This window comes from Oncorhynchus gorbuscha, unplaced genomic scaffold (genome assembly GCF_021184085.1).
Source record: "Oncorhynchus gorbuscha isolate QuinsamMale2020 ecotype Even-year unplaced genomic scaffold, OgorEven_v1.0 Un_scaffold_1372, whole genome shotgun sequence".
Taxonomy (NCBI): domain Eukaryota; kingdom Metazoa; phylum Chordata; class Actinopteri; order Salmoniformes; family Salmonidae; genus Oncorhynchus; species Oncorhynchus gorbuscha.
In genome coordinates this window covers 5,614-32,500 of record NW_025746165.1, presented here as the reverse complement: position 1 = coordinate 32,500, position 26,887 = coordinate 5,614, and the positions used below count along the sequence as shown (strand labels likewise).

Genomic DNA, 26,887 nt, shown 5'->3' with positions numbered 1-26,887 from the left:
TTGTTTGTTTTGTTTGTCCGTTTTGTTTGTTTTGTTTGTCCATTTTGTTTGTCTGTTTTGTTTGTCTGTTTTGTTTTTCCGTTTTGTTTGTTTTGGTTGTCTGTTTTGTTTGTTTGTTTTGTTTGTCTGTTTTGTTTTGTTTGTCCGTTTTGTTTGTCTGTTTTGTTTGTCCGTTTTGTTTGTCCGTTTTGTTTGTCTGTTTTGTCTGTTTTGTCTGTTTTGTTTGTCTGTTTTGTTTGTCTGTTTTGTTTGTCTGTTTTGTCTGTTTTGTTTGTCTGTTTTGTTTGTCTGTTTTGTTTGTCTGTTTTGTTTGTCTGTTTTGTTTTGTCTGTTTTATTTGTCTGTTTTGTTTGTCTGTTTTGTCTGTTTTATTTGTCTGTTTTGTTTGTCTGTTTTGTTTGTCCGTTCAGGAAATCCCAATGAACTTTGTGGATCCAAAGGTAATGGACATTTCCAGTCATGGAACCAAAAACAGATACAAGACAATACTGCCAAGTAAGTATATTAGCTTTTTAATATGTATTAGTTCATTAAGCAATAAGACTCGAGGGGGTGTGGTATATGACCAATATAACACGGCTAAGGGTTGTTCTTTAAGCACGACACAACGCGGAGTGCCTGGATACAGCCCTTAGCCGTGGTATATTAGCCATAAACCAAACCCCCGAGGTGCCTTATTGCTATTATAAACTGGTTACCAATGTAATTAGAGCAGTAAAAATACAAGTTTTGTCATACCCGTGGTATACGTTCTGATATACAATGGCTTTCAGCCAATCAGCATTCAGGGCTGGAACCACCCAGTTTATAAGGACTAATTGACCACCCACAGAGCCACAACCTGTTGTGTGGTCCACAGACTAAGGCTATGGTGTTAATGTGAGGGTCAGTGTCGTGTCGCGGTAGATTAGGCTTGTCTATCTCACACAGCAGTAGTTCTGTCAACCTGTCACTGTCTGTTATTGTCAACATTTGGGCTCACACACACACACACACACACACACACACACACACACACACACACACACACACACACACACACACACACACACACACACACACACACACACACACACACACACAAACACAAACACAAACACACACACACACACACACACACACACAAACATTCTCTGCAGCGCATGATATATTGTTGTTTACAGCATGTGTTTGGCTGGTCGACCTCTATGTAAGCAACACTGAATACAACCAAACATAGCCAACTGCCACAGCCTCTCCTGGTCATACAGGAAGTGTTTTAGTACTGCCCTGTCTGGTTGGTTAGCCTGGTGGACGGAAGTGGGCAAATATAAACCAAATGTCTGAGATGAGCTGTTCCTTCCTGATTCTTTAAACAGCCTCTATGTGTGTCCCAAATGGTGTCCTATTCCCTAGTTTTCTGCCTTTAACCCTGTGGGTCCTGATCAAAAGTACTGCACTAACTAGGGAATAGGGTGCTATAGTAGCGCACTAACTAGGGTATAGGGTGCTATATTAGTGCACTAACTAGGGAATAGGATACTGTAGTAGCACACTAACTAGGGAATAGGGTGCTATACTAGTGCACTAACTAGGGAATAGGGCGCTGTAGTCTGCACTAACTAGGGAATAGGGTGCTATAGTAGTGCACTAACTAAGGAATAGGGTGCTATAGTAGTGCACTAACTAGGGAATAGGCTAACTGTAGTAGTGCACTAACTAGGAGATAGGGTGCTATAGTAGTGCACTAACTAAGGAATAGGGTGCTATAGTAGTGCACTAACTAGGGAATAGGGCGCTATAGTAGTGCACTAACTAGGGAATAAGGTGCTATAGTAGTGCACTAACTAGGGAATAGGGCGCTGTAGTAGCACTAACTAAATAGGGTGCTATAGGGTGCACTAATACTATAGTAGTGCACTAACTAGGGAATAGGCGCTGTAGTAGCACACTAACTAGGGAATAGGGTGAATAGGTGCTAGGGAATAGGGTGTAGTGCACTAACTAGGAATAGGTGCTATAGTAGTGCACTAACTAGGGAATAGGGTGCTATACTAGTGCACTAACTAGGCGCTGTAGTAGCTATAGTAGTGCACTAACTAGGGGAATAGGGCACTGTAGTAGCACTAACTAGGGAATAGGTGCATAGTAGTGCACTAACTAAGGAATAGGGTGCTATAGTAGCGACTAAGTAGGGAATAGGGTGCTATAGTACTGCACTAACTAGGGAATAGGGCGCTATAGTAGCGCAATAACTAGGGAATAGGGTGCTATAGTAGTGCACTAACTAAGAAATAGGATGTTATAGTAGTGCACTAACTAGGGAATAGGGTGTTATAGTAGTGTGTGTGTGTGTGTGTGTGTGTGTGTGTGTGTGTGTGTGTGTGTGTGTGTGTGTGTGTGTGTGTGTGTGTGTGTGTGTGTGTGTGTGTGTGTGTGTGTGTGTGTGTGTGTGTGTGTGTGTGTGAATGACATCATTCTGTAATAAAAATACAGTTGGGTTGGAATGTTACTGTCTTCCCGTTCACACCTTGGAACGTTATCAGGCTTCCTGTCTAAACCAGCAGTCTTCCTTCAACACGCAGAGCACAGAGGGGTCTGGGGTTGAGGTCTGGGGTTGAGGACTGGGGTTGGGGTTGAGGTCTGGGGTTGAGGTTGAGGTCTGGGTTTGAGGTCTGGGTTTGAGGTCTGGGGTCTGGGGTTGAGGTCTGGGTTTGAGGTCTGGGGTTGAGGTCTGGGTTTGAGGTCTGGGGTCTGGGGTTGTAGTTTGGGGTTGAGGTCTGGGGTTGTAGTCTGGTGTCTGGGGTTGAGGTTGGGGTCAGGGGTTGAGGTTGGGGTCTGGGGTTGAGGTTGGGGTCTGGGGTTGAGGTTGGGGTCAGGGGTTGAGGTTGGGGGGGTCTGGGGTTGAGGTCTGGGGTCTGGGGTTGAGGTTGAGGTTGGGGTCAGGGGTTGAGGTTGGGGTCTGTGGTTGAGGTCTGGGATTGAGGTTGGGGTCTAGGGTTGTAGTCTGGGGTTGAGGTCAGGGGTTGAGGTCATGGGTTGAGGTTGCGGGCTGGGGTCTGGGGTTGAGGTCTGGGGTCTGGGGTTGAGGTCTGGGGTCTGGGGTTGAGGTTGGGGTCTGGGGTTGAGGTCCGGGGTTGAGGTTGGGGTCTGGGGTTGAGGTCTGGGGTCTGGGGTTGAGGTCTGGGGTTGAGGTTGAGGTCTGGGTCTAGGGTTGAGGTTGGGGTCTGCGGTTGAGGTTGGGGTCTGGGGTTGAGGTCTGGGGTTGAGGTTGGGGTCTGGGGTTGAGGTTGGGGTCTGGGGTCGAGGTTGGGGTCTGGGGTTGAGGTCTGGGGTTGAGGTTGGGGTCTGGGGTTGAGGTCTGGGGTCTGGGGTTGAGGTCTGGGGTCTGGGATCTGGGGTTGAGGTCTGGGGTTGAGGTTGGTGTCTGGGGTTGAGGTTGGGGTCTGGGGTCTGGGGTCTGGGGTTGCGGTCTGGGGTCTGGGGTTGAGGTCTGGGGTCTGGGGTCTGGGGTTGAGGTCTGGGGTTGAGGTTGGGGTCTGGGGTTTGGGGTTGGGGTCTGGGGTTGAGGTCTGGGATTAAGGTTGGGGTCTGGGGTCGAGGTCTGGGGTTGAGGTTGAGGTTGGGGTCTGGGGTTGGGGTCTGGGGTTGAGGTTGGGGTCTGGGGTTTGGGGTTGGGGTCTGGGGTTGAGGTCTGGGATTAAGGTCTGGGGTCTGGGGTCGAGGTCTGGGGTTGAGGTTGAGGTCTGGGGTCTGGGGTTGAGGTCTGGGGTTGAGGTTGGGGTCTGGGGTTTGGGGTTGGGGTCTGGGGTTGAGGTCTGGGATTAAGGTTGGGGTCTGGGGTCGAGGTCTGGGGTTGAGGTTGAGGTCTGGGGTCTGGGGTTGATGTTGGGGTCTGGGGTTGGGGTTTGGGGTTGAGGTTGGGGTCTGGAGTTGAGGTTGGGGTCTGGAGTTGAGGTTGGGTTCTGGGGTTGAGGTTGGGGTTGGGGTCTAGACAGAACACATCAGACAGAGAAGTCCAGACAGAACACTCCAGACAGAACACATCGGACAGAACACTTCAGACAGAGAAGTCCAGACAGAACACTCCAGACAGAACACATCAGACAGAGAAGTCCAGACAGAACACTCCAGACAGAACACTCCAGACAGAACACTCCAGACAGAACACTCCAGACAGAACACTCCAGACAGAACACTCCAGACAGAACACATCAGACAGAGAAGTCCAGACAGAACACTCCAGACAGAACACTCCAGACAGAACATTCCAGACAGAACACTCCAGACAGAACACATCAGACAGAACACTCCAGACAGAACACTCCAGACAGAGAAGTCACTAACATATCTATCTGATTCTAATAGCTGGAACCCTTTAGTCACTAACATATCTATCTGATTCTAATAGCTGGAACCCTTTAGTCACTAACATATCTATCTGATTCTAATAGCTGGAACCCTTTAGTCTCTAACATAGCTATCTGATTCTAATAGCTGGAACCCTTTAGTCACTAACATATCTATCTGATTCTAATAGCTGGAACCCTTTAGTCACTAACATATCTATCTGATTCTAATAGCTGGAACCCTTTAGTCACTAACATATCTATCTGATTCTAATAGCTGGAACCCTTTAGTCTCTAACATAGCTATCTGATTCTAGTAGCTGGAAACCTCCAGTCACTAACATATCTATCTGATTCTAATAGCTGGAACCTCCAGTCACTAACATATCTATCTGATTCTAATAGCTGGAACCCTTTAGTCACTAACATATCTATCTGATTCTAATAGCTGGAACCTCCAGTCACTAACATATCTATCTGATTCTAATAGCTGGAACCTCCAGTCACTAACATATCTATCTGATTCTAATAGCTGGAACCTCCAGTCACTAACATATCTATCTGATTCTAATAGCTGGAACCTCCCGTCACTAACATATCTATCTGATTCTAATAGCTGGAACCCTTTAGTCACTAACATATCTATCTGATTCTAATAGCTGGAACCCTTTAGTCTCTAACATATCTATCTGATTCTAATAGCTGGAACCTCCAGTCACTAACATATCTATCTGATTCTAATAGCTGGAACCTCCAGTCACTAACATATCTATCTGATTCTAATAGCTGGAACCCTTTAGTCACTAACATATCTATCTGATTCTAATAGCTGGAACCCTTTAGTCTCTAACATATATATCTGATTCTAATAGCTGGAACCTCCAGTCACTAACATATCTATCTGATTCTAATAGCTGGAACCCTTTAGTCACTAACATATCTATCTGATTCTAATAGCTGGAACCCTTTAGTCACTAACATATCTATCTGATTATAATAGCTGGAACCTCCAGTCACTAACATATCTATCTGATTCTAATAGCTGGAACCTCCAGTCACTAACATATCTATCTGATTCTAATAGCTGGAACCCTTTAGTCACTAACATATCTATCTGATTAAAATAGCTGGTAACATATCTATTGTCACCTGCAGATCCACATTCCAGAGTGATCCTGAGGACCAAGAGCTCCTTCGACCCTCTCAGCAGCTACATCAACGCAAACTACATTAGGGTAAGTTTTGCTCACGCACACACACACACACGCACACACACACACACACACACACACACACACACACACACACACACACACACACACACACACACACACACACACACACACACACACACACACACACACACACACACACACACACACACACACACACACACACACACACACACACACACACATACATAGATGCACACACACACAGATGCACACACTCACACACACACACACACACACACACACACACACACACACACACACACACACACACACACACACACACACACACACACACACACACACACACACACACACACACACACACACACACACACACACACACACACACACACACACACACACACACACACACACACACACAGATGCACACACTCTCTCTCACACACACACACACACACACACACACACACACACACACACACACACACACACACACACACACACACACACACACACACACACACACACACACACAGTGGTGCAGTCATATCCCAGTGTTGTTGAACTGAGTGGTGCGGTCATATCCCAGTGTTGTTGAACTGAGTGGTGCGGTCATATCCCAGTGTTGTTGAACTGAGTGGTGCGGTCATATCCCAGTGTTGTTGAACTGAGTGGTGCGGTCATATCCCAGTGTTGTTGAACTGAGTGGTGCGGTCATATCCCAGTGTTGTTGAACTGAGTGGTGCAGTCATATCCCAGTGTTGTTGAACTGAGTAGTGCAGTCATATCCCAGTGTTTTTGAACTGAGTGGTGCAGTCATATCCCAGTGTTGTTGAACTGAGTGGTGCGGTCATATCCCAGTGTTGTTGAACTGAGTGGTGCAGTCATATCCCAGTGTTGTTGAACTGAGTGGTGCAGTCATATCCCAGTGTTGTTGAACTGAGTGGTGCAGTCATATCCCGGTGTTGTTGAACTGAGTGGTGCAGTCATATCCCAGTGTTGTTGAACTGAGTGGTGCAGTCATATCCCAGTGTTGTTGAACTGAGTAGTGCAGTCATATCCCAGTGTTGTTGAACTGAGTGGTGCAGTCATATCCCAGTGTTGTTGAACTGAGTGGTGCGGTCATATCCCAGTGTTGTTGAACTGAGTGGTGCAGTCATATCCCAGTGTTGTTGAACTGGGTGGTGCAGTCATATCCCAGTGTTGTTGAACTGAGTGGTGCAGTCATATCCCAGTGTTGTTGAACTGGGTGGTGCAGTCATATCCCAGTGTTGTTGAACTGGGTGGTGTGATATAAGACTTGTTCCCTTTTTAAACAAACAAACAACTTCAGATTCTCCTTATCGGGTTTCTCCATCTTGGGAAAGAAAAGCGTAGCAGTGAGTTCAAGGCAGCGAGGACATTGTTTCTGTTTTTTCCATGTAAGTCTATGGAGAGAACAGAAGGAGAGAGAGGGCAGGCCGGAGGAACTAGTGAACTCACTCTCTAATGACCCATTGGGCTGCAGATACAATAGGGCCACTTCCCCTGTAGTCACTGCAGGAAGCTCAACTACTAGCGTGACTTCAAAATGGCACCCTATTCCCTATTTAGTGCAATACATTCTGGTCATTCTGGTACACTATATAGGGAATAGGGTGCCATATGGGACATAACACTGTCATTTTCTCTTTCACACCATAGAGGATATTCAGACCTGCTGTGGTTTATCTCTCCCTGGACAGTAGCTAACACCATAGAGGATAATCAGACCTGCTGGGGTTTATCTCTCTCTCTCTGGACAGTAGCTAACACCATAGAGGATAATCAGACCTGCTGTGGTTTATCTCTCCCTGGACAGTAGCTAACACCATAGAGGATAATCAGACCTGCTGTGGTTTATCTCTCTCTGGACAGTAGCTAACACCATAGAGGATAATCAGACCTGCTGTGGTTTATCTCTCTTTCTCTGGACAGTAGCTAACACCATAGAGGATAATCAGACCTGCTGTGGTTTATCTCTCTCTCCCTGGACAGTAGCTAACACCATAGAGGATAATCAGACATGCTGTGGTTTATCTCTCTCTCTCTGGACAGTAGCTAACACCATAGAGGATAATCAGACCTGCTGTGGTTTATCTCTCTCTCTCTGGACAGTAGCTAACACCATAGAGGATAATCAGACCTGCTGTGGTTTATCTCTCCCTGGACAGTAGCTAACATCGTAGAGGATAATCAGACCTGCTGTGGTTTATCTCTCTCTGGACAGTAGCTAACACCATAGAGGATAATCAGACCTGCTGTGGTTTATCTCTCCCTGGACAGTAGCTAACACCATAGAGGATAATCAGACCTGCTGTGGTTTATCTCTCCCTGGACAGTAGCTAACACCATAGAGGATAATCAGACCTGCTGTGGTTTATCTCTCTCTCTCTGGACAGTAGCTAACACCATAGAGGATAATCAGACCTGCTGTGGTTTATCTCTCTCTGGACAGTAGCTAACACCATAGAGGATAATCAGACCTGCTGTGGTTTATATCTCTCTCTCTGGACAGTAGCTAACACCATAGAGGATAATCAGACCTGCTGTGGTTTATCTCTCTCTCTCTGGACAGTAGCTAACATCATAGAGGATAATCAGACCTGTTGTGGTTTATCTCTCTCTGGACAGTAGCTAACACCATAGAGGATAGTCAGACCTGCTGTGGTTTATCTCTCTCTGGACAGTGGCTAACACCATAGAGGATAATCAGACCTGCTGTGGTTTATCTCTCTCTGGACAGTAGCTAACACCATAGAGGATAATCAGACCTGCTGTGGTTTATCTCTCTCTCTCTGGACAGTAGCTAACACCATAGAGGATAATCAGACCTGCTGTGGTTTATCTCTCTCTGGACAGTAGCTAACACCATAGAGGATAGTCAGACCTGCTGTGGTTTATCTCTCTCTCTCTGGACAGTAGCTAACACCATAGAGGATAATCAGACCTGCTGTGGTTTATCTCTCTCTGGACAGTAGCTAACACCATAGAGGATAATCAGACCTGCTGTGGTTTATATCTCTCTCTCTGGATAGTAGCTAACACCATAGAGGATAATCAGACCTGCTGTGGTTTATCTCTCTCTGGACAGTAGCTAACACCATAGAGGATAATCAGACCTGCTGTGGTTTATCTCTCCCTGGACAGTAGCTAACACCATAGAGGATAATCAGACCTGCTGTGGTTTATCTCTCTCTGGACAGTAGCTAACACCATAGAGGATAATCAGACCTGCTGTGGTTTATCTCTCTCTCTCTGGACAGTGGCTAACACCATAGAGGATAATCAGACCTGCTGTGGTTTATCTCTCCCTGGACAGTAGCTAACACCATAGAGGATAATCAGACCTGCTGTGGTTTATCTCTCTCTCTCTGGACAGTAGCTAACACCATAGAGGATAATCAGACCTGCTGTGGTTTATCTCTCTCTCTCTGGACAGTAGCTAACACCATAGAGGATAATCAGACCTGCTGTGGTTTATCTCTCCCTGGACAGTAGCTAACACCATAGAGGATAATCAGACCTGCTGTGGTTTATCTCTCTCTGGACAGTAGCTAACACCATAGAGGATAATCAGACCTGCTGTGGTTTATCTCTCCCTGGACAGTAGCTAACACCATAGAGGATAATCAGACCTGCTGTGGTTTATCTCTCCCTGGACAGTAGCTAACACCATAGAGGATAATCAGACCTGCTGTGGTTTATCTCTCCCTGGACAGTAGCTAACACCATAGAGGATAATCAGACCTGCTGTGGTTTATCTCTCTCTGGACAGTAGCTAACACCATAGAGGATAATCAGACCTGCTGTGGTTTATCTCTCCCTGGACAGTAGCTAACACCATAGAGGATAATCAGACCTGCTGTGGTTTATCTCTCTCTGGACAGTAGCTAACACCATAGAGGATAATCAGACCTGCTGTGGTTTATCTCTCTCTGGACAGTAGCTAACACCATAGAGGATAATCAGACCTGCTGTGGTTTATCTCTCTCTGGACAGTAGCTAACACCATAGAGGATAATCAGACCTGCTGTGGTTTATCTCTCTCTGGACAGTAGCTAACACCATAGAGGATAGTCAGACCTGCTGTGGTTTATCTCTCCCTGGACAGTAGCTAACACCATAGAGGATAGTCAGACCTGCTGATTGGGAGTCCCATAGGGCGGTACACAATTGGCCCAGCACGTCCCGGTTTGGCCGGGGTAGGCCGTCATTGTAAATTGGTTCTTAATTTACTTTCCTAGTTAAATAAAAAATAAATAAAAAATAATAAATAGCAGCACACATTAAGACAGAAATATGAACACCAAATGAATGGGTTAGTGACTCTGCTGTCTAAACAACCTGTCCATTCATCATGCCTTAACAAGTCCCCAGTCTAGTGACGGTTTACAAAAACTATTTTGGTCCAGTCAAGAATTCCTGTGTACCAGTTTGATAATAGTCCTCCCTCCCTCCCTCCCTCCCTCCCTCCCTCCCTCCCTCCCTCCCTCCCTCCCTCCCTCCCTCCCTCCCTCCCTCCCTCCCTCCCTGCCTCACTCCCTCCCTCCCTGCCTCCCTCCCTCCCTGCCTCCCTCCCTCCCTGCCTCCCTGCCTCTCTCTCTCTAACCTCTGCAGGGTTACCTAGGCGATGAGAAGGCCTACATCGCCACCCAGGGTCCCATGATCAACACAGTGAATGATTTCTGGCAGATGGCCTGGCAGGAAGACTGTCCTGTCATCATCATGATCACCAAGCTCAGGGAAAAGAATGAGGTACGGGTGCACTCACTCACTCACTCACTCACTCACTCACTCACTCACTCACTCACTCACTCACTCACTCACTTTCCCCGGGAAAAATAACACTGTAAATTGAGACAGAGCTGTTTCCAGACAGCTGAGACAGAGCTGTTTCCAGACAGCTAAACTGTTCCCAGACAGCTGAGACAGAGCTGTTTCCAGACAGCTAAACTGTTCCCAGACAGCTGAGACAGAGCTGTTTCCAGACAGCTAAACTGTTTCCAGACAGCTGAGACAGAGCTGTTTCCAGACAGCTGAGACAGAGCTGTTTCCAGACAGCTGAGACAGAGCTGTTTCCAGACAGCTGAGACAGAGCTGTTTCCAGATAGCTGAGACAGAGCTGTTCCCAGACAGCTGAGACAGAGCTGTTTCCAGACAGCTGAGACAGAGCTGTTCCCAGACAGCTGAGACAGAGCTGTTTCCAGACAGCTAAACTGTTCCCAGACAGCTGAGACAGAGCTGTTTCCAGACAGCTGAGACAGAGCTGTTTCCAGACAGCTAAACTGTTCCCAGACAGCTGAGACAGAGCTGTTCCCAGACAGCTGAGACAGAGCTGTTTCCAGACAGCTAAACTGTTCCCAGACAGCTGAGACAGAGCTGTTTCCAGACAGCTGAGACAGAGCTGTTCCCAGACAGTTGAGACAGAGCTGTTTCCAGACAGCTAAACTGTTCCCAGACAGCTGAGACAGAGCTGTTTCCAGACAGCTGAGACAGAGCTGTTTCCAGACAGATAAACTGTTCCCAGACAGCTGAGACAGAGCTGTTCCCAGACAGCTGAGACAGAGCTGTTTCCAGACAGCTGACACAGAGCTGTTCCCAGACAGCTGAGACAGAGCTGTTTCCAGACAGCTAAACTGTTCCCAGACAGCTGAGACAGAGCTGTTCCCAGACAGCTGAGACAGAGCTGTTCCCAGACAGCTGAGACAGAGCTGTTCCCAGACAGCTGAGACAGAGCTGTTTCCAGACAGCTGAGACAGAGCTGTTTCCAGACAGCTAAACTGTTCCCAGACAGCTGAGACAGAGCTGTTCCCAGACAGCTGAGACAGAGCTGTTCCCAGACAGCTGAGACAGAGCTGTTTCCAGACAGCTGAGACAGAGCTGTTTCCAGACAGCTGAGACAGAGCTGTTTCCAGACAGCTGAGACAGAGCTGTTCCCAGACAGCTGAGACAGAGCTGTTTCCCAGACAGCTGAGACAGAGCTGTTTCCAGACAGCTGAGACAGAGCTGTTTCCAGACAGCTGAGACAGAGCTGTTCCCAGACAGCTGAGACAGAGCTGTTTCCAGACAGCTAAACTGTTCCCAGACAGCTGAGACAGAGCTGTTCCCAGACAGCTGAGACAGAGCTGTTTCCAGACAGCTGAGAAAGCTGTTCCCAGACAGCTGAGACAGAGCTGTTTCCAGACAGCTGAGACAGAGCTGTTTCCAGACAGCTGAGAAGAGCTGTTCCCAGACAGCTGAGACAGAGCTGTTTCCAGACAGCTGAGACAGAGCTGTTCCCAGACAGCTGAGACAGAGCTGTTCCCAGACAGCTGAGACAGAGCTGTTCCCAGACAGCTGAGACAGAGCTGTTTCCAGACAGCTAAACTGTTCCCAGACAGCTGAGACAGAGCTGTTCCCAGACAGCTGAGACAGAGCTGTTTCCAGACAGCTAAACTGTTCCCAGACAGCTGAGACAGAGCTGTTTCCAGACAGCTGAGACAGAGCTGTTTCCAGACAGCTAAACTGTTCCCAGACAGCTGAGACAGAGCTGTTTCCAGACAGCTGAGACAGAGCTGTTCCCAGACAGCTGAGACAGAGCTGTTTCCAGACAGCTAAACTGTTCCCAGACAGCTGAGACAGAGCTGTTTCCAGACAGCTGAGACAGAGCTGTTTCCAGACAGCTGAGACAGAGCTGTTTCCAGACAGCTAAACTGTTCCCAGACAGCTGAGACAGAGCTGTTTCCAGACAGCTGAGACAGAGCTGTTTCCAGACAGCTGAGACAGAGCTGTTTCCAGACAGCTGAGACAGAGCTGTTCCCAGACAGCTGAGACAGAGCTGTTTCCAGACAGCTGAGACAGAGCTGTTCCCAGACAGCTGAGACAGAGCTGTTTCCAGACAGCTGAGACAGAGCTGTTTCCAGACAGCTGAGACAGAGCTGTTCCCAGACAGCTGAGACAGAGCTGTTTCCAGACAGCTAAACTGTTCCCAGACAGCTGAGACAGAGCTGTTTCCAGACAGCTGAGACAGAGCTGTTTCCAGACAGCTAAACTGTTCCCAGACAGCTGAGACAGAGCTGTTCCCAGACAGCTGAGACAGAGCTGTTTCCAGACAGCTAAACTGTTCCCAAACAGCTGAGACAGAGCTGTTTCCAGACAGCTGAGACAGAGCTGTTCCCAGACAGTTGAGACAGAGCTGTTTCCAGACAGCTAAACTGTTCCCAGACAGCTGAGACAGAGCTGTTTCCAGACAGCTGAGACAGAGCTGTTTCCAGACAGATAAACTGTTCCCAGGCAGCTGAGACAGAGCTGTTTCCAGACAGCTAAACTGTTCCCAGACAGCTGAGACAGAGCTGTTCCCAGACAGCTGAGACAGAGCTGTTTCCAGACAGCTGAGACAGAGCTGTTCCCAGACAGCTGAGACAGAGCTGTTTCCAGACAGCTAAACTGTTCCCAGACAGCTGAGACAGAGCTGTTCCCAGACAGCTGAGACAGAGCTGTTCCCAGACAGCTGAGACAGAGCTGTTTCCAGACAGCTGAGACAGAGCTGTTTCCAGACAGCTGAGACAGAGCTGTTTCCAGACAGCTAAACTGTTCCCAGACAGCTGAGACAGAGCTGTTCCCAGACAGCTGAGACAGAGCTGTTTCCAGACAGCTGAGACAGAGCTGTTTCCAGACAGCTGAGACAGAGCTGTTTCCAGACAGCTGAGACAGAGCTGTTCTCAGACAGCTGAGACAGAGCTGTTTCCAGACAGCTGAGACAGAGCTGTTTCCAGACAGCTGAGACAGAGCTGTTCCCAGACAGCTGAGACAGAGCTGTTTCCAGACAGCTAAACTGTTCCCAGACAGCTGAGACAGAGCTGTTCCCAGACAGCTGAGACAGAGCTGTTTCCAGACAGCTAAACTATTCCCAGACAGCTGAGACAGAGCTGTTTCCAGACAGCTGAGACAGAGCTGTTTCCAGACAGCTAAACTGTTCCCAGACAGCTGAGACAGAGCTGTTTCCAGACAGCTGAGACAGAGCTGTTCCCAGACAGCTGAGACAGAGCTGTTTCCAGACAGCTGAGACAGAGCTGTTCCCAGACAGCTGAGACAGAGCTGTTTCCAGACAGCTAAACTGTTCCCAGATAGCTGAGACAGAGCTGTTCCCAGACAGCTGAGACAGAGCTGTTTCCAGACAGCTAAACTGTTCCCAGACAGCTGAGACAGAGCTGTTTCCAGACAGCTGAGACAGAGCTGTTTCCAGACAGCTAAACTGTTCCCAGACAGCTGAGACAGAGCTGTTTCCAGACAGCTGAGACAGAGCTGTTCCCAGACAGCTGAGACAGAGCTGTTTCCAGACAGCTAAACTGTTCCCAGACAGCTGAGACAGAGCTGTTTCCAGACAGCTGAGACAGAGCTGTTTCCAGACAGCTAAACTGTTCCCAGACAGCTGAGACAGAGCTGTTTCCAGACAGCTGAGACAGAGCTGTTCCCAGACAGCTGAGACAGAGCTGTTTCCAGACAGCTGAGACAGAGCTGTTCCCAGACAGCTGAGACAGAGCTGTTTCCAGACAGCTGAGACAGAGTTGTTCCCAGACAGCTGAGACAGAGCTGTTTCCAGACAGCTAAACTGTTCCCAGACAGCTGAGACAGAGCTGTTTCCAGACAGCTGAGACAGAGCTGTCTCAGACAGCTGAGACAGAGCTGTTTCCAGACAGCTGAGACAGAGCTGTTCCCAGACAGCTGAGACAGAGCTGTTTCCAGACAGCTAAACTGTTCCCAGACAGCTGAGACAGAGCTGTTCCCAGACAGCTGAGACAGAGCTGTTTCCAGACAGCTAAACTGTTCCCAGACAGCTGAGACAGAGCTGTTTCCAGACAGCTGAGACAGAGCTGTTCCCAGACAGCTGAGACAGAGCTGTTCCCAGACAGCTGAGACAGAGCTGTTTCCAGACAGCTGAGACAGAGCTGTTCCCAGACAGCTGAGACAGAGCTGTTTCCAGACAGCTGAGACAGAGCTGTTTCCAGACAGCAAGCAGTCAGCTAATATTCAGTCTCAGGTAGCATCAGTCACAGGTAGCATCAGTCTCAGGTAGCATCAGTCTCAGGTAGCATCAGTCTCAGGTAGCATCAGTCTCAGGTAGCATCAGTCTCAGGTAGCATCAGTCTCAGGTAGCATCAGTCTCAGGTAGCATCAGTCTCAGGTAGCATCAGTCTCAGGTAGCATCAGTCTCAGGTAGCATCAGTCTCAGGTAGCATCAGTCTCAGGTAGCATCAGTCTCAGGTAGCATCAGGCTTGATTTGTCATGCTGATCAAAGCTCTAATCAAATTAAATTTTTAAGTATATTTATATGGTTTCTATGCTTTAGAATGACTGGGAGAAGAGTGATTTATTCTCAGGATGATTTTTTTTTTTAATACCCGGGAAAATATTCAACCCTAACACACACACACACACACACACACACACACACACACACACACACACACACACACACACACACACACACACACACACACACACACACACACACACACACACACACACACACACACACACACACACACACACACACACACACACACACACACACACACAGGAACCCATAGATAGGTATAAACAAATATATACGTGATTCTACACATGTAAATTTGACAGGATTACATGACATAATCCTGTTTATCATGTGTTATTGACAGGGTTTAATGGATCAATAGTGATTGGTGATACGATAACATGTGTAATGATTAATGATGTTGTCTGTTCCAGAAATGTGTTCTGTACTGGCCAGAGAGGCGTGGTATCTATGGCAAGGTGGAGGTGCTCATTAACAACGTGACAGAGTGTGACAACTACACCTGTCGGACCCTCAACCTGAAGGTACTTTTCACTTAGGGATGGAACCCATTGACCGAACTGGGTCGCTGTGGGTTTCTATCTATTTACTATACACTTCATTAACTCTCCATTGGAAATCTACACTTTTAAAAGTTCATGTTTTGTTGACTCATACCCAAATAATGTTGACTCATCCTATAGGCCCTACTTGTATTTGTGACCAAAGCATACTTTAGAGAAAATAAAACACTTTAAAAAAAAACACCTGAAACCCACATTTCAAACAGACCGTTTCCAAAATGCTTCCTATTTTCTCAGAGCATGATGTCATCCTCCTGAGGTGGATGAACTGACCAATCAGCGATCTACTTGCATGAATATTTTTTATGACCGGTATACACCCACACCATTCTGTTGTTGGGGTACGACCACACCATTCTGTTGTTGGGGTACGACCACACCATTCTGTTGTTGGGGTACGACCACACCATTCTGTTGTTGGGGTACGCCCACAGTATTCCAAAACAGAAAAGCTGCTTTATAACATAATTTATTTAAAAAATTTAGAAGGAAAACTATTTCATTCACATTGTCATTGATTACAGGTCATATTTCATAGAAATCTGTAAACACTGGACAGTTACTTTAAACTAGACTGAAACCACAATCTTGATCTTACTCAAACTCTGTGTGTGTCTTTGTCTCTTTCACAGCAAGGGGCCCAGAGTCGTGTGGTGAAGCACTACTGGTACACATCGTGGCCGGACCATAAGACCCCAGACAGCGCCCAGCCCCTGCTCCAGCTGATGAGAGACGTGGAGGAGGACAGGGCGGGCTCCCCATCGCAGGGACCCGTCATCGTACACTGCAGCGCAGGGATTGGCCGAACGGGCTGCTTCATCGCCACGACGATAGGCTGTCGTCAGTTGGAGCTGGAGGGAGTGGTAGATGTGCTGGGGATTGTGTGTCAGCTCAGAGCGGACAGGTGAGTTACCTACACCTGGTGTATTAGACAGTATGTGGAATAGGTCCAATGGAGTACAATATGTTAACAGCAGACAGGTGAGTTACCTACACCTGGTGTATTAGACAGTATGTGGAATAGGTCCAATGTAGTACAATATGTTAACAGCAGACAGGTGAGTTACCTACACCTGGTGTATTAGACAGTATGTGGAATAGGTCCAATGGAGTACAATATGTTAACAGCAGACAGGTGAGTTACCTACACCTGGTGTATTAGACAGTATGTGGAATAGGTCCAATGGAGTACAATATGTTAACAGCAGACAGGTGAGTTACCTACACCTGGTGTATTAGACAGTATGTGGAATAGGTCCAATGGAGTACAATATGTTAACAGCAGACAGGTGAGTTACCTACACCTGGTGTATTAGACAGTATGTGGAATAGGTCCAATGGAGTAGAATATGTTTACAGCAGACAGGTGAGTTACCTACACCTGGAGTATTAGACAGTATGTGGAATAGGTCCAATGGAGTAGAATATGTTTACAGCAGACAGGTGAGTTACCTACACCTAGTGTATTAGACAGTATGTGGAATAGGTCCAGACAGCTGTCGTGTACAGCAGACAGGTGAGTTACCTACACCTGGTGTATTAGACAGTATGTGGAATAGGTCCAATGTAGTACAATATGTTTACAGCAGACAGGTGAGTTACCTACACCTGGTATATTAGACAGTATGTGGAATAGGTCCAGACAGCTGTCTGTTTACAGCAGACAGGTGAGTTACCTACACCTGGTGTATTAGACAGTATGTGGAATAGGTCCAGACAGCTGTCTGTTTACAGCAGACAGGTGAGTTACCTACACCTGGTGTATTAGACAGTATGTGGAATAGGTCCAGACAGCTGTCTATTTACAGCAGTCAGGTGAGTTACCTGGTGAAGATAAAGCCATGTTCCTGCTTGTATGCTACTGTGTTTGTGTTGCTCTAATGACCATCAGTGATTACAGGCAGGCAGGAAGGATGTGGCTGGGTAAGGACAGTCAGGCAGACAGTCAGGATGGATGTGGCTGGGTGAGGACAGTCAGACAGACAGTCGGGATGGATGTGGCTGGGTGAGGACAGTCAGGCAGACAGTCAGGATGGATGTGGCTGGGTGAGGACAGTCAGACAGACAGTCGGGATGGATGTGGCTGGGTTAGGACAGTCAGGCAGACAGTCGGGATGGATGTGGCTGGGTTAGGACAGTCAGGCAGACAGTCAGGATGAATGTGGCTGGGTGAGGACAGTCAGACAGACAGTCGGGATGGATGTGGCTGGGTGAGGACAGTCAGGCAGACAGTCAGGATGGATGTTAGGAGGGATGTAGGTGGGTGAGGACAGTCAGACAGACAGTCAGGATGGATGTGGCTGGGTGAGGACAATCAGACAGACAGTCAGGATGGATGTGGCTGGGTTAGGACAGTCAGACAGACAGTCAGGATGGATGTGGCTGGGTGAGGACAGTCAGACAGACAGTCAGGATGGATGTGGCTGGGTGAGGACAGTCAGACAGACAGTCAGGATGGATGTGGCTGGGTGAGGACAGTCAGACAGACAGTCAGGATGGATGTGGCTGGGTGAGGACAGTCAGACAGACAGTCAGGATGGATGTTAGGGGGGTGTAGGTGTGTGACGACAGTCAGACAGACAGTCAGGATGGATGTGGCTGGGTGGGGACAGTCAGACAGACAGTCAGGATGGATGTTAGGGGGGGTGTAGGTGGGTGACGACAGTCAGACAGACAGTCAGGATGGATGTGGCTGGGTGAGGACACAGACAGACCGTCAGGATGGATGTGGCTGGGTGAGGACAGTCAGACAGACAGTCAGGATGGATGTTACGAGGGATGTAGGTGGGTGAGGACAGTCAGACAGACAGTCAGGATGGATGTTAGGAGGGATGTAGGTGGGTGAGGACAGTCAGACAGACAGTCAGGATGGATGTTAGGGGGGATGTAGGTGGGTGACGACAGTCAGACAGACAGTCAGGATGGATGTGGCTGGGTTAGGACAGTCAGACAGACAGTCAGGATGGATGTGGCTGGGTTAGGACAGTCAGACAGACAGTCAGGATGGATGTGGCTGAGTGAGGACAGTCAGACAGACAGTCAGGATGGATGTTTGGAGGGATGTAGGTGGGTGAGGACAGTCAGACAGACAGTCAGGATGGATGTGGCTGGGTGAGGACAGTCAGACAGACAGTCAGGATGGATGTGGCTGGGTGAGGACAGTCAGACAGACAGTCAGGATGGATGTGGCTGGGTGAGGACAGTCAGACTGGCAGTCAGGATGGATGTAGCTGGGTTAGGACAGTCAGACAGACAGTCAGGATTGATGTGGCTGGGTGAGGACAGTCAGACAGACAGTCAGGATGGATGTTAGGGGGGGTGTAGGTGGGTGACGACAGTCAGACAGACAGTCAGGATGGATGTGGCTGGGTGAGGACACAGACAGACCGTCAGGATGGATGTGGCTGGGTGAGGACAGTCTGACAGACAGTCAGGATGGATGTTACGAGGGATGTAGGTGGGTGAGGACAGTCAGACAGACAGTCAGGATGGATGTTAGGAGGGATGTAGGTGGGTGAGGACAGTCAGACAGACAGTCAGGATGGATGTGGCTGGGTTAGGACAGTCAGACAGACAGTCAGGATGGATGTGGCTGGGTTAGGACAGTCAGACAGACAGTCAGGATGGATGTGGCTGAGTGAGGACAGTCAGACAGACAGTCAGGATGGATGTTTGGAGGGATGTAGGTGGGTGAGGACAGTCAGACAGACAGTCAGGATGGATGTGGCTGGGTGAGGACAGTCAGACAGACAGTCAGGATGGATGTGGCTGGGTGAGGACAGTCAGACAGACAGTCAGGATGGATGTGGCTGGGTGAGGACAGTCAGACTGGCAGTCAGGATGGATGTAGCTGGGTTAGGACAGTCAGACAGACAGTCAGGATTGATGTGGCTGGGTGAGGACAGTCAGACAGACAGTCAGGATGGATGTTAGGGGGGGTGTAGGTGGGTGACGACAGTCAGACAGACAGTCAGGATGGATGTGGCTGGGTGAGGACACAGACAGACCGTCAGGATGGATGTGGCTGGGTGAGGACAGTCTGACAGACAGTCAGGATGGATGTTACGAGGGATGTAGGTGGGTGAGGACAGTCAGACAGACAGTCAGGATGGATGTTAGGAGGGATGTAGGTGGGTGAGGACAGTCAGACAGACAGTCAGGATGGATGTGGCTGGGTGAGGACAGTCAGACAGACAGTCAGGATGGATGTGGCTGGGTGAGGACAGTCAGACTGGCAGTCAGGATGGATGTGGCTGGGTTAGGACAGTCAGACAGACAGTCAGGATTGATGTGGCTGGGTGAGGACAGTCAGACAGACAGTCAGGATGGATGTTAGGGGGGATGTAGGTGGGTGTGACATAAATCATGCTAAGAAACTTGTACATGAGAAACTTTGTTTCAAGAGAGGGACAGAACGTGATAATATGTTCCTATCTCTTTCAAACACACACACACACACACACACACACACACACACACACACACACACACACACACACACACACACACACACACACACACACACACACACACACACACACACACACACACACACACACACACACACACATACACACACACACACACACACACACACACACACACACACACACACACACACACACACACACACACACAAACACTCATCCCCTGAGCCTGAACAGGGTTTAAGCTGAAATATCTCCCACATCCTGTCTGTTCCAGGATAAAGCACTCGTCCATTAGGATGAAGCAGTAGCCTGCAGCTCAACAGGGTATCAAGGACTTCATAATGTTGTCTCGGTTGAGCTTTAGTTAATCATTGAACAGAATGTACTGAAGCAAACTGCCACTGTACCGTTTAGATGACTGAGTAGGAGTTTAAATGACCTTTTGTCGTGACTAATTACCACGGGATTAAATGAGCTGGAGACGATCCTAAATGGTTCATGTATTATGAGGCAGAACATTGGTAATTAATGTTCCGAATGTTCAGCAGCACTAAAATAAGAAGATGTTCTTCAGTCACAGTATGAGATGGATTCACTATATTTCAGACAGTAGCACGGCCACAACTGATGGAAGGTTTAGTTTTATTGAAATGATTTTCCACTCCTTGCATTTCATAGCATGTTACTAACATGCTCCCACTGTTACTGGTCCGTGTTGTTATTTTAGCCGGGATTCTCATGGCTGCCTTGTCTCTGTGTGTCCTTTTCAGAGGAGGTCTGATCCAGACAGCGGAGCAGTACGAGTTTGTCCACCACGCCTTGAGCCTCTTCGAGACCCGCCTCTCCGCCGACACCGGCCAATGAACAGTGGCCAGGAAGTGGAATTTAATTCCCCCTAGCGGGAAGGACCTATCTTACCTGGTGACTGTGAGGTCATGTGACTAATGAGGAAGTGGATGTTCGGGTGACGATTGGATGGTAGATGTCCTTGTGGGCTTTGTCTTTGTGGACATGTATGGACAGCCTGGACTGCTATTGGCTGATTGATTGAGTCTCCTTACAGAGAGAGATGGAGGTATGGACAGCCTGGACTGCTATTGGCTGATTGATTGAGTCTCCTTACAGAGAGAGAGATGGAGGTATGGACAGCCTGGACTGCTATTGGCTGATTGATTGAGTCTCCTTACAGAGAGAGAGATGGAGGTATGGACAGCCTGGACTGCTATTGGCTGATTGATTGAGTCTCCTTACAGAGAGAGAGATGGAGGTATGGACAGGTGATTATGTCTCTGAATGTAATGTATCCGTTCTTCTCTTCCTCTCTTTCCTCCTCCTCTTCTTCTACTACTTCCTGTCATTCGTGAGCAGCTCTGCTTCTGAAAACGTTGTTGTGAGCAACCTGCCTCTGTCCAATCAAACTCTCTGATACTGCTGCTCTGTCCAATCAGATTGCCTGATATTGATTTTGTAGTATAGCTACACTCTGACCTCTTACTACTATGTGCTACAGTAGATGGGTAGGTAGTCTGTGGTCCTTAAATCGTCCATGGTGTTTCTATTGAAAAGCAAAAGGTAAGCTGTCTAAATGAATAGCACTTGTCTAAGTGACTTTACTAGGATATTTTTTAAAATTCTGGTTATTTATTTATTTTTTAAACTATGTGCTGTTACACAAAGGGTATTATTCTGAAGACTGTTATATTCCACTGGAGGTTGGCTTTTCTCTCAGTAACACACTAGAAGCTGCCCCTCTGCCATATACTATACCTCTAATAGCATGTTGATCATCCATTGAAAGATCTGTGTATGAAAGGTGAGGGAACGATTGGGCCTGTCTGCACGGTACTACACATCACAAGGTCTTTACACTATGGGGATGTGGCCAATATACACACTGACTCGGAAGCAGATAACCAACATAAAAAGCCAGCCGACACACGGCCCTTCAGGAATTGAGTTTGGCAGCCCCCTGCTATAGGCCATCCTGTAGATCTACCTTATTCACAGAGAACTGTCATGGCTGCCGTGTGATCTACCCTGGCTCTGAAACGACATTTCATCACTAAATCAATCTTAATAACAAAACCTTTTTTCTTTTTCTTTTCAAAAAATCATTGATTTTTCATTTCTTAGCTTTCAAATCCATCCTCAGGTATATTGTGTTGACCATTAAAGGCCCAGTGCAGTCAAAAACATGATCCCCCCCCCCCCTGTGTTTTATATATATACACATACTATGATGTTGGAATAAGGCAGTTAATTGAAATTGAGATAAAAACGGCTGCGTTGGGCCTTTAAGCATCACAGATATATGACAACTTTCTTTACCAAAATGTAAACGGTTAAATGACATGTTGTGTTTAATTGTTGATCATATAGATTAAATTATAGTAATAATAATTATTTTTAGTTTTATACAATATTATGATAATGTTTTGATGTGTAACAGTAAACTCATGATCGTTTGGTACTTTTAGACATGATGTTTTCTCTGTATGACTGAATGGTATAAATTCCCACATACTTTATCTCTGGAACAAAGCAATTATTACAAAGATAACGTCAATCAGACACATCTACATTTTTTTGTCTGGATTATCTGACCCTGATTTCAAACTCTGATATACTGTAGCTTCTAAATGCCGAATACATACAGTTGAAGTCAGAAGTTTACATACACCTTAGCCAAATACATTTAAACTCAGTTTTTCACAATTCCTGACATTTAATCCCAGTAAAAATGCCATGTTTTAGGTCAGTTAGGATCACCACTTTATTTTAAGAATGTGAAATGTCAGAATAATAGTAGAGAGAATTATTTATTTCAGCTTTTATTTCTTTCATCACATTCCCAGTGGGTCAGAAGTTTACAGACACTCAATTAGTATTTGGTAGCATTGCCTTTAAATTGTTTAACTTGGGTCATACGTTTCGGGTAGCCTTCCACAAGCTTCCCACAATAATGTCTTGAGATGTTTCTTCAATATATCCATATAATATTCCTACCTCATGACGCCATCTATTTTGTAAAGTACACTAGTCCCTCCTGCAGCAAAGCACCCCCACAACATGATGCTGCCACCCCCGTGCTTCACGGTTGGGATGGTGTTCGTCGGCTTGCAAGCCTCCCCCTTTTTCCTCCAAACATAACTATGGTCGTTATGGCCAAACAGTTATATTTTTGTTTCATCAGACCAGAGGACATTTCTCCAAAAAGTTTGATCTTTGTCCCCATGTGGAGTTGCAAACTGTAGTTTGGCTTTTTGTATGGCGGTTTTGGAGCCGTGGCTTCTTCCTTGCTGAGCGGCCTTTCAGGTTATGTCGATATAGGACTCGTTTTACTGTGGATATAGATACTTTTGTACCTGTTTCCTCCAGCATCTTCACAAGGTCCTTTGCTGATGTTCTGGGATTGATTTGCACTTTTCGCACCAAAGTACATTCATCTCTAGGAGACAGAACGCGTCTCCTTCCTGATCGGTATGACGGCTGTGTGGTCCCATGGTGTTTATACTTGCGTACTATTGTTTGTACAGATGAACGTGGTACCTTCAGGTGTTTGGAAATTGCTCCCAAGGATGAACCAGACTTGTGGAGGTCTACAATTTTTTTTTTCTGAGGTCTTGGCTGATTTCTTTTGATTTTCCCATCAAAGAGGCACTGAGTCTGAATGTACGCCTTGAAATACGTCCACAGGTACACCTCCAATTGACTCACATGATGTCAATTAGCCTATCAAAAGCTTCTAAAGCCATGACATCATTTTCTGGAATTTTCCAAGCTGTTTAAAGGCACAGTCAACATAGTGTATGTAAACTTCTGACCCACTGGAATTGTGATACAGTGAATTATAAGTGAAATAATCTGTCTGTAAACAATTGTTGGAAAAAATGACTTGTGTCATGCACAAAGTAGATGTCCTAACCGACTTGCCAAAAATATAGTTTATAAGCAAGAAATTTGTGGAGTGGTTGAAAAATGACTTTTAATGACTCCAACAACCTAAGTGTATGTAAACTTCCGACTTCAACTGTAGATTGGACACGACTCCCTTCAAACTTTTCTGGTAATTCCTAAAAAATCTGAAGTGAGTTGCACAATTACTAGCTTGGAATCCATCCTGCATAGCGCTCCATTTCACTATGGTCTCACTAGTGAAGCAGAGGAGTAATTCAGGGTGGATTCTAGACAAAACAAATACCCCTCCCTGCTCCTTCCTCTTCAAACAAGACATCCTTGAGCTCATTTCCTTAACTCCACCAGGGTTTCTAACTCAACAAGACGATTCCCACAAACAGCCAAAGTTGTTCTCGTGAAAGCTGCTTGTCCATACAGATCTCCATACAGATCATTACATTTACATTTACATTTAAGTCATTTAGCAGACGCTCTAATCCAGAGCGACTTACAAAATGGTGCATTCACCTTATGACATCCAGTGGAACAGTCACTTTACAATAGTGCATCTAAATCTTAAAGGGGGGGGGGGAATACTTATCCTATCCTAGGTATTCCTTAAAGAGGTGGGGTTTCAGGTGTCTCCGGAAGGTGGTGATTGACTCCGCTGTCCTGGCGTCGTGAGGGAGTTTGTTCCACCATTGGGGGGCCAGGGCAGCGAACAGTTTTGACTGGGCTGAGCGGGAGCTGTAGTGGTAGGGAGGCGAGCAGGCCAGAGGTGGATGAACGCAGTGCCCTTGTTTGGGTGTAGGGCCTGATCAGAGCCTGGAGGTACTGAGGTGCCGTTCCTCTCACAGCTCCGTAGGCAAGCACCATGGTCTTGTAGCGGATGCGAGCTTCAACTGGAAGCCAGTGGAGAGAACGGAGGAGCGGGGTGACGTGAGAGAATTTGGGAAGGTTGAACACCAGACGGGCTGCGGCGTTCTGGATGAGTTGAAGGGGTTTAATGGCACAGGCAGGGAGCCCAGCCAACAGCGAGTTGCAGTAATCCAGACGGGAGATGACAAGTGCCTGGATTAGGACCTGCGCCGCTTCCTGTGTGAGGCAGGGTCGTACTCTGCGGATGTTGTAGAGCATGAACCTACAGGAACGGGCCACCGCCTTGATGTTGGTTGAGAACGACAGGGTGTTGTACAGGATCACGCCAAGGTTCTTGGCGCTCTGGGAGGAGGACACAATGGAGTTGTCAACCGTGATGGCGAGATCATGGAACGGGCAGTCCTTCCCTGGGAGGAAGAGCAGCTCCGTCTTGCCGAGGTTCAGCTTGAGGTGGTGATCCGTCATCCACACTGATATGTCTGCCAGACATGCAGAGATGCGATTCGCCACCTGGTCATCAGAAGGGAAAGGAGAAGATTAATTGTGTGTCGTCTGCATAGCAATGATAAGAGAGACCATGTGAGGTTATGACAGAGCCAAGTGACTTGGTGTATAGCGAGAATAGGAGAGGGCCAAGAACAGAGCCCTGGGGACACCAGTGGTGAGCGCGTGGTGAGGAGACAGATTCTCGCCACGCCACCTGGTAGGAGCGACCTGTCAGGTAGGACGCAATCCAAGCGTGGGCCGCGCCGGAGATGCCCAACTCGGAGAGGGTGGAGAGGAGGATCTGATGGTTCACAGTATCGAAGGCAGCCGATAGATCTAGAAGGATGAGAGCAGAGAGAGAGAGTTAGCTTTAGCAGTGCGGAGCGCCTCCGTGATACAGAGGAGAGCAGTCTCAGTTGAATGACTAGTCTTGAAACCTGACTGATTTGGATCAAGAAGGTCATTCAGAGAGAGATAGCGGGAGAGCTGGCCAAGGACGGCACGTTCAAGAGTTTTGAAGAGAAAAGAAAGAAGGGATACTGGTCTGTAATTGTTGACATCGGAGGGATCGAGTGTAGGTTTTTTCAGAAGGGGTGCAACTCTCGCTCTCTTGAAGACGGAAGGGACGTAGCCAGCGGTCAGGGATGAGTTGATGAGCGAGGTGAGGTAAGGGAGAAGGTCTCCGGAAATGGTCTGGAGAAGAGAAGAGGGGATAGGGTCAAGCGGGCAGGTTGTTGGGCGGCCGGCCGTCACAAGACGCGAGATTTCATCTGGAGAGAGAGGGGAGAAAGAGGTCAGAGCACAGGGTAGGGCAGTGTGAGCAGAACCAGCGGTGTCGTTTGACTTAGCAAACGAGGATCGGATGTCGTTGACCTTCTTTTCAAAATGGTTGACGAAGTCATCTGCAGAGAGGAGGAGGGGGGGGATTCAGGAGGGAGGAGAAGGTGGCAAAGAGCTTCCTAGGGTTAGAGGCAGATGCTTGGAATTTAGCGTGGTAGAAAGTGGCTTTAGCAGCAGAGACAGAGGAGGAAAATGTAGAGAGGAGGGAGTGAAAGGATGCCAGGTCCGCAGGGAGGCGAGTTTTCCTCCATTTCCGCTCGGCTGCCCGGAGCCCTGTTCTGTGAGCTGCAATGAGTCATCGAGCCACGGAGCGGGAGGGAGGACCGAGCCGGCCTGGAGGATAGGGGACATAGAGAGTCAAGGGATGCAGAGAGGGAGGAGAGGAGGGTTGAGGAGGCAGAATCAGGAGATAGGTGGGAGAAGGTTTGAGCGGAGGGAAGAGATGATAGGATGGAAGAGGAGAGAGTAGCGGGGGAGAGAGAGCGAAGGTTGGGACGGCGCGATACCATCCGAGTAGGGGCAGTGTGGGAGGTGTTGGATGAGAGCGAGAGGGAAAAGGATACAAGGTAGTGGTCGGAGACTTGGAGGGGAGTTGCAATGAGGTTAGTGGAAGAACAGCATCTAGTAAAGATGAGGTCGAGCGTATTGCCTGCCTTGTGAGTAGGGGGGGAAGGTGAGAGGGTGAGGTCAAAAGAGGAGAGGAGTGGAAAGAAGGAGGCAGAGAGGAAAGAGTCAAAGGTAGACGTGGGGAGGTTAAAGTCGCCCAGAACTGTGAGAGGTGAGCCGTCCTCAGGAAAGGAGCTTATCAAGGCATCAAGCTCATTGATGAACTCTCCAAGGGTATTATCATGATTTATAATAGTTTAGTAGCCTGGAACCTCAAACTGAATATATCACTATTTCACTGAAACAGCAGGGAAACAGATTAAT

General features: G+C 47.7%; 1 protein-coding gene across 1 annotated transcript in view; it reads left to right on the top strand.

Moving 5' to 3' along the window:
* Window positions 1-21,281, top strand: part of LOC124022405 (receptor-type tyrosine-protein phosphatase R-like) — a 131,305-nt gene extending 110,024 nt beyond the window's left edge. Inside the window, 7 exon segments of the mRNA XM_046337340.1 lie at window positions 411-495; window positions 5,484-5,563; window positions 10,163-10,300; window positions 15,276-15,386; window positions 16,058-16,329; window positions 20,626-20,868; window positions 20,931-21,281. Of these exon segments, the coding sequence (XP_046193296.1) occupies window positions 411-495; window positions 5,484-5,563; window positions 10,163-10,300; window positions 15,276-15,386; window positions 16,058-16,329; window positions 20,626-20,719 (780 nt within the window). The 3' untranslated portion in view covers window positions 20,720-20,868; window positions 20,931-21,281.
* The last annotated feature ends 5,606 nt before the right edge of the window (window positions 21,282-26,887 follow it).